This window comes from Arachis stenosperma, chromosome 8 (genome assembly GCF_014773155.1).
Source record: "Arachis stenosperma cultivar V10309 chromosome 8, arast.V10309.gnm1.PFL2, whole genome shotgun sequence".
NCBI classification, from domain to species: Eukaryota; Viridiplantae; Streptophyta; class Magnoliopsida; order Fabales; family Fabaceae; genus Arachis; species Arachis stenosperma.
The window spans coordinates 18,453,953-18,461,820 of NC_080384.1; the positions used below are offsets into that span (position 1 = coordinate 18,453,953).

Here is a 7,868-nt window from a genome sequence, read left to right on the forward strand (position 1 = left end):
TAAATAGTGCTTTTTTAACAGGAAACCGTGTTGCAAAAGAGGAACTTGGCTTCCTTCAGGGAGGATCCCACCGTTAGTTATGTGGGGCTGGGTCCTCACTTTGGTGATGATTCGATATTTTTTGACAAGATAGCAGCTTCCATGCGAAAATGGGTAAGTTAATTCGCTACATGAAAAAAACTGTATGGTTCTTGTATTATTTAACGCTTGAAGGTTGATGCTTTTGTTTAAGTACTTATAATCTGGTGTTTATTACTTGGATGTTCCTTGTGAAACGCAATAGGATGTTCCCCTTAATTGTCAAATAGATGGTTTTGAATATAGTTTTTGGTTTTCGTGTCTCAGTCACTTGAATTTGCGTGTGCTTAATTGAGATGTCGTTGGCTTTTGTTTCAATAGATGTATTGCAACACGTTAAATGTTTTAGAAATTTTGCATCTATATCTATTTGGTGACTAACTTGATCATGAAAATATATATTTCTGTTTCCATCGTAGTGGTTTGCCCCAGTCTGTATCGATCGTCATTGGTGGCTGTATGCCTTTGAGATTGCTCAGAAAAGGCTGTGGGTGCTGGATAGTATGAATACAGGAGTGCCTAACAATGAAAGAGTAAAATTACATGCTTATGCGTTATGTATACAACAACAAATTAGTTCGACGTTAGACTTGTTAATTGAAACTGTATGATTTCTAACGTGTTGCTGATCTCCAGGTGAGACTCATTGAAGACATGGCAAAAGTCTCCATGCCCGCATATGAGCACACAGAGAACGGCCTACCTCGTTTCTATGCTAGCGTCCCACAACAAGATAACGGGTCAGTTAAATATACACTTAACAATATTCTTAATAGCACTTCACTTGATAATGATATCATGGTTGAAAATAATATTCTGTGTTTGTACATGTAGCTGTGATTGTGGTGTATTCGTAATCAAATTCATGCAGTTTTGGAGTTTGGATAAACCATTGCAGTATTGGGACCAGGTGAATTTGTCATAAAAATTAGGTTGAAACCATTTGTCACTATAGACACCTATGTTACTACATCTATGTTTTGCTTGTGGTAGAGTTATGTAGTTTAATATGGGATTTTCTGTCTTAAATTAGTTTCTTGTGAACCTGATAATTCCTGTTTCGCCGCAGGTTTATCATTTCATGGTGGTGATTTTCTCAAGTTGATGGTGACAATGAATCGTAAACCTCTGGGTGGATGGTGCTTGAGCTAGGAATTATGATGTTTCTTTTACTTTATAAATTGGATGGTTCTGGATTTGTTTTATGTTTTGTCATGTTTAAAGCATTTGAAATTGTTAGTATTTCATTGATGAGTGAGTTGTTCATGTTTAGTTAGAAACTAGTCAGCAAGTTTCATATATTAGTTATTTCAGGATTCACAGGCAATGTTTTTCCAAGTTAGTGATGTCACTAGTTCATTAAGCAATTCATTGCATACTGATCATATTGAGTGAACTCTGATCGGTGTATATAACCCTTTTGGTCATGTCTATGCTTAAGTGGAAATGCTATCCATTGACTCTCATGGTGTTCTTTATTTTTTTATCATTTTTTATCTAATGCTGGAATTCTGAAGTTGCTGGAAATTAACGCATTGCACGGCCTTCAGTCGTGATCAGGCCAAAGTAGGTGCGATCTTAGGTGGATGGTGTCTTTGGTAGGGACTCGGATGTTTCTTCTCATTGTAGATTGGATGGTTCTAGATTCGTTTTATGTTTTGTCATGTTTAAAGCATTTGAACATGTTAGTATTTCGTTGATGGGTGAGTGGCTCATGTTTTGTTAGATCCTTGTCAGCAGGTTTCATATATCAGATATTTCAGGATTCTCAAGCAATGTTTTTCCAAGTTAGTGATGTCACTAGTTCATTAAGCAAGTCATTGCACATTGATAATATTGAGTGAACTCTGATCGGTGTATATAACCCTTTTGGTCATGTCTATTGTGAAGTTGCTGGTAATTAACGCATTGCACGGACTTTGGTCGTGATCAGGCTACAGTAGGTTGGATTTTATGTGGATTGTGTCTTTGGTAGGGACTCGGATGTTTCTTCTGTTAACTAAATTGGATGGTTTTGTATATAATTTCTTTGTTACGTGTGTTACGCATTAGCGACGGCGTGCACTGCATTGAGATATCAATGCGTTTAGTGCTTTTTTTTTCTTGTTTAAAATTCCCTTGGTCCATTTTCACGGCAGATTTAAACCATTTATTAATCGTGATTTTTATTGTCTTCTATTTTGTTTCATTGAAAAGATTACAATAAAACATGATAACCATTAGTGACAAAACAGAAAAGGGAATAGTTTATTAAGTTGTATATGTAGAATGACACCTAACTCGCACCAAGAAACCTATCTATATATGCCTAAAAGAGTTCAACAGGTGCATGAATCCGCCACCTTCCGATGAGTTCCACATAGTAGAATCCTTAAATCTTTTACTAGGAGACCCATGATGATCATTATCTGACGGAAGGTCAACCTCATCCTAGAATATGCACAACACAAATAGAACAACATGCATTAATGAAGAACACCATTGCGTGATAAAAATTTAAAATATAAGCCGCTTCTAACACATACCAGGTGTGATTTCCTATTCTTTTTTTGCATTGATTTCTTAATTGACTTGTCCAACTCTGCTCCAAGTCTCTTACCCTTAGGCCGTCCTTTGGTTTTGACTCTTGAGGGTCCCTGAATGTCATGTACAATCGCACTGCATGTGCTCTGTGTGGGCACGGTATTCTGAGACGCAGCAGCAGTAGTGGAACGCATGCTGGCACGGTAATCAATCAGCTTGGACTTTGCATTCCAAAGGGCAGCTCGCAAGATGGCTGCTTCCTCATCACAAGCAACAAACTCTTGCGCAACGTTATATAACTTTGAACACAGATGCCTGAACAAGTTGTTGCTTTCATCACTCTGAGCCACGTCATGGCTACTCTTGACGTAAGTGTGCTTGCTGATGACATTCTTACTCCATCGAGGAAGAACATAGCAGCTCGGTACTATGTCAACTCTGTAGTATGACCAGACCGCAAGGGTATGGCAACACAATATACCAACGGATTCAAACTAGTTGCACTCGCACTGACCCTTTTGACTCAAAGGGTCAAAGTCGACCCTAAAAGTATGGTAGACTGACTTCCCCCAGAATACCTTCTGCTCGTCCACTGTAATAGAAATTGTATCTTCTTTTTGCTCAATGGACCGAACCACGCAATCGATTTTTTTCTTACCTCCAGTTGAAGAATCCTGAACATACTACTAGTGTATTCCTGCTGAAACTGTCTCTCAATGCCTGTGCTTCCTATACATGGGATGACACCTTTCGAGTCCGCAGCATCATCTTCCAGCTCCTTTTGCTCCTTGGTTCCGAGGACATTGTCGTATTCATGGACGAACTGAACCAACCCACTCTTGCAATGCAGGTATCCACCATAAAATGCGTGCATACTTTCACTACGCTGTGTACTTCTCATGCCTGCCCAAAATTCACTCTTGAAAAATATTGGAACCCACTTCCATCGATTCGCATAAAGGTCTACCAAAAAAAATAAATGGTTACGAACATCCAGACACACCGATAGAAAAAACATCTCTTTCTATACTGAAAAGAACATCCACTGTCGCTAGAGGTGGAAAACTCAGTTGCATTTCTTATAAAAACAATATGAACGGAATCAAGGTGGCACAAATCACATGATGTGAATAAATAGACAACTAGAAACCAACAAAAGGGATTTTTTTTAACAATCACCTACCTGCTAACCATCTGTTTTGGCCTAACTTGAACTGTTTGATGAAACCAGCCCAATCAGACTCGAATGATTCAGTCGAAGGAGAATTTCACACAATGTGATTCATCACTGCATGCAGTTCTCCATACCTAGCATATCCACCAAGCTTGAATTGTGATTTCTTCATTATGTGCCAGATGCACCATCGGTGGACAGTGTCAGGTAGGACATTCCTAATAGCTCCAGTCATCACCTTGCACTAGTCAGTGATAATCTCCCTTGGTGCAGATCCGACGCATCTCACCCACTGCGTGAACACCCACTCAAAACTAGGGATCTCCTCGCTCCCAAGGAAAGCACAGCCAAGAAGAGTAGACTTCCCATGGTGATTTACACCTACAAAGGATGCAAACGGCAGACTATGCCTGTAAAAAGAGCAAAGACAACTGTGAGGCAACAATAGAAAATTAAGAAATAGCTGCTCTTGCTATTTACAAATACATATATAGACCTGTTTCTTCTGTATGTGGTGTCAAACGACACCACATCTCCGAAATATTCATACGAAGCCCTGCACCTTGCATCTACCCAAAGTGCGGTCCTAAACTTATTAGCATCGTCAACATCTATTGCATAAAAGAAGTTGGGATTGATCTCCTTCATTCGAACAAAATAATTCATCATCCCCTGGAAGTCCTCGTTGTCATCAGATCATCGGAGATTGCGTGTGATGTAATTTCTGACATCCTTTTCTGAAAAATCCAGGTTTGCGGATCCACCAACCTCGTTTGCCAGTGCTAGATACGTCTTGTTGGGTCTTATTCCAGTATTGTCGTTATCCGTAATGACACACTTAGCATGCATGGTCAGCTCCCAGTACTCATGATAGTGGACAGCTTTCTCAGCCGAACAAGGGTGAGAATGCCTCAGTTCTAATCTAGACACAACCCAACATTCATTCTCATTGTCCAGCACGACATACATCCTTACTTTGCATCTCGTGGCTGTAATTCTATTTGCTCGAGTTGCTGCGTTCACCCTAGACTCTCGATAACCTTCTCGCGTGCAGTAAATAGATTGATTAACCGGTATCTTTGATTCCTTCCGCGTCTTGTCGAAATTCGTGTTCCTGATTTTAGTAACGAACCCAACTTTCTTTGCATAGTTTGCATAAAATTTCTGTGTGAGAGACAATGAACCAAAACTCATTCCTACGACTGAAATTTCCTCTTCACCTACGCCACTATGATCCGGCAACTGTAACATCAATACACAAAATTAGATACGAATTAAACTAGCCCTAACATAGCAAGTGTTTAATAGAAATTCTTAGCATACTATAATAATATCTCAAATAAATGAGCTTTTTGAATTAAAAAAAAAAACAAAAAAAAGAGTTGATAGGTTTACAAATCACAAAACACCTTTATATAATAACATGGAAATAATTTCAGTAAAATACTATCATGATAAATCTAGAAATGATATTTAAAAATTAGGAAAGTGTACAATCATCAATCTACTTTTTTCACCCTATGTCATTATATGGTCTAATAATATTTGAGGATTCATAAAGCACTCACTAATAGAGTTATATTATATTGAAGGCATGTGCCGAGTTGGTATATCCTACCCTTACGAAGTAAGTGAAGTGTGAAATAAAAGCATATTCTCATCTCATAAAAACCTTGCCAAGGCATAAATACCATTAAGAAAGAGCACATGATCTTTCTTAATCAATAATACAAAGTTAACATAGTGAAAAGTCCAATGTGGCTTAAGAAACATCTTATTAGCATAAACTAGAAACATCGAAATAGCACATTCAAACCTGGTGTCCATCGTCCAGCTCATCCTTTCTAGTCACAACGCATCGATCATTTCGTCGAACTTCAATTAAAGAAACCAGAAAAAGGCATTTATCAAGTTAAGAACATTCCTTACTATATATTTAATTAGTCATATAAAAACCATCAAAGAAAATTGCATCACAAAATATGGGAGTCAATCATACTTTAATGATGGTAATTCTAATGATTTACACATGATGAGTAAGTGTTTAGTAGCAATTTTTTGCTCAGCTCAATACCTAACTGTGCTAGAATTATCCAAAATAATATAGTTTTTAAAGTAAAAAAAATTTAAATTAGCATGAATAAGAATGCTTCTTCAAATACCACGTTGTTACAAAATTTAAAACAACCAATGAGAAGCTTATGAAACATACCTTGCACCCTACTTGTTATTGAATGTCTAATTCATCCACATTGAATTGTTCATCACCTGGTGTTGGATTGGTGAATGTAGTAATTGATCCTCCTTCAGTGGGTGAAAAGGCCATGGAAGATGCTCTGTTCCGGTAATGATCTCGTAGCCTTATCTTTGATTGTTTGACTTGATGAGGTTGGCGTCGTTGATGACACCCTCACCAAACCATGCACCGTAGCCGCCGCGATGGGAAGTTCTAATTGGCGCCATCAGTGATATCTAGAGTAACGATGAATTGCGCCACCAAATAGAAAAAAAAGTTGATTTGGGTTTGACCAAAAGGAAGCTGAATTTTGAATCGGGCTTGATGAGGTGTTCCGTGATCCTAGAAGAGGTTTTTGGTTTTTTGAAACATATTAGTCAATAAGTGATTTCGTTGAACACGGCAATTAATAACAAAAATTAAAAATTAACTAAATTAAATTAATTAAGCAAAATGTGATTTTGTTTATTTTTTGGCTAATTCCCTTTTGGTTTCACATACTTTTCCTTTTATTATCTGTTTATTCAATTTCTTTTAATATACATATGCACATGCTTGAAAGTATACCAAATTTACACATAAGGATATTCTTGAATCTATGAAGGTCTATTAATGGGGTATTGATCGATATTTGCTGGAATTTTAGTATTATCCGTCTAATTTCTTTAATCCCTTCACATCATCTGAAATTTTCAAAGACTTATTAGGAAAAAAAATATTGATTAATCAACATTTTTTTCGATTTATTTAGATTTAAACAAAAAATTTTCCACCGTTGTAATTAAGGAATTTTTTATTTTAATAAATAAAAATAAATATAAATATAATAATTACCAAAATAAATAATTAAAAAAATATTTATCGATTTATATTTTTCAGTCTTATCTCGTTTATAGTGTAAACGAAATAAGACACGTTAACTGCAACATGTCTATCTCATTTACACTGTAAACAAGATATATAGAAGACAACGACAACAACTATAAAAGGATGTGTAACACTTGGTATTTTTCACAAACTTTTTTTATATTTTTTTCTGTCTCGTATTTCTCACGAAAATAAGGCATCAATGGCCAGTAATAGTCCATACATAGCTGTGCTTGTTTATCCCAATTGTCGTATGAGAAATGACGACAACGAGGTGACATTTGAGTGTGAGGATTTGATATTATTTTGCACTCAGCGTGTGAATACGTTGTCGGATTTGAAGAGTTTGATATTGAGCAAGCTCGGTGATACAGAGGTGAGGGAGATCGAAAGGGTGGTGTATAGGTTGCTGACACCCATGGGTAACGGAGTTTTTCGGTTTCGACTATTCCGACTTCAAGGAGACGAGCATGTGCGACTGATGTTTGACATCTATGGGAGGATCATGGTGGAGTAGGTTATGGAGCTTTCTGCCGAGGTGGGACACAGTGGTGGTGGGAGTTCCGTACACTCGACCTATGTACAGAACGATTGACCTCTCGCACCACTACCTATTCATGTCGCCATTCCAGTGGATAAGGCAGAAGAGGGCGAGAAAAAGTCGGACGATGATTACGTGGTGGATAGTGCGGAGAGCGACTCGTCTGATGGTGAAAATGAGAATGAGTGTGTTCCGGAGACACTTGTCCAAACTATGGTGCGCCATGTCCTGCCTCCACCTCACCCAATTCCAGCGCTATCGGCAGTGCCAACTCACTATCACTGTCTAGATCTGGACGCCATGCATGAGAGGACTCTATTTTTTGACACGGGTGAAGAGGATTACAACCTAGACGGCGGTGTAGAGTTTCAAGTCGGCCACAGGTTTAGAAGCTGAGAGGCAGTGCTTCAGGGTGTGAAGAACTATAGTATTCGCAGGATGCGGAGTAC

At 37.9% G+C, this 7,868-nt stretch overlaps 1 protein-coding gene across 1 annotated transcript; it reads right to left on the bottom strand.

The window, feature by feature from the left end:
- Positions 1-2,376: 2,376 nt before the first annotated feature.
- LOC130945510 (protein FAR-RED ELONGATED HYPOCOTYL 3-like) lies at positions 2,377-6,238 on the bottom strand. The gene is made up of 9 exons (XM_057874219.1): positions 6,190-6,238; positions 5,592-5,650; positions 4,544-5,017; positions 4,272-4,447; positions 4,065-4,185; positions 3,785-3,815; positions 3,180-3,564; positions 2,604-3,039; positions 2,377-2,508 (listed from the first exon to the last, which is right to left on the bottom strand). The coding sequence occupies exons 1-9, from the start codon at positions 6,236-6,238 to the stop codon at positions 2,377-2,379; spliced, it is 1,863 nt and encodes a 620-aa protein (XP_057730202.1).
- Positions 6,239-7,868: the final 1,630 nt, after the last annotated feature.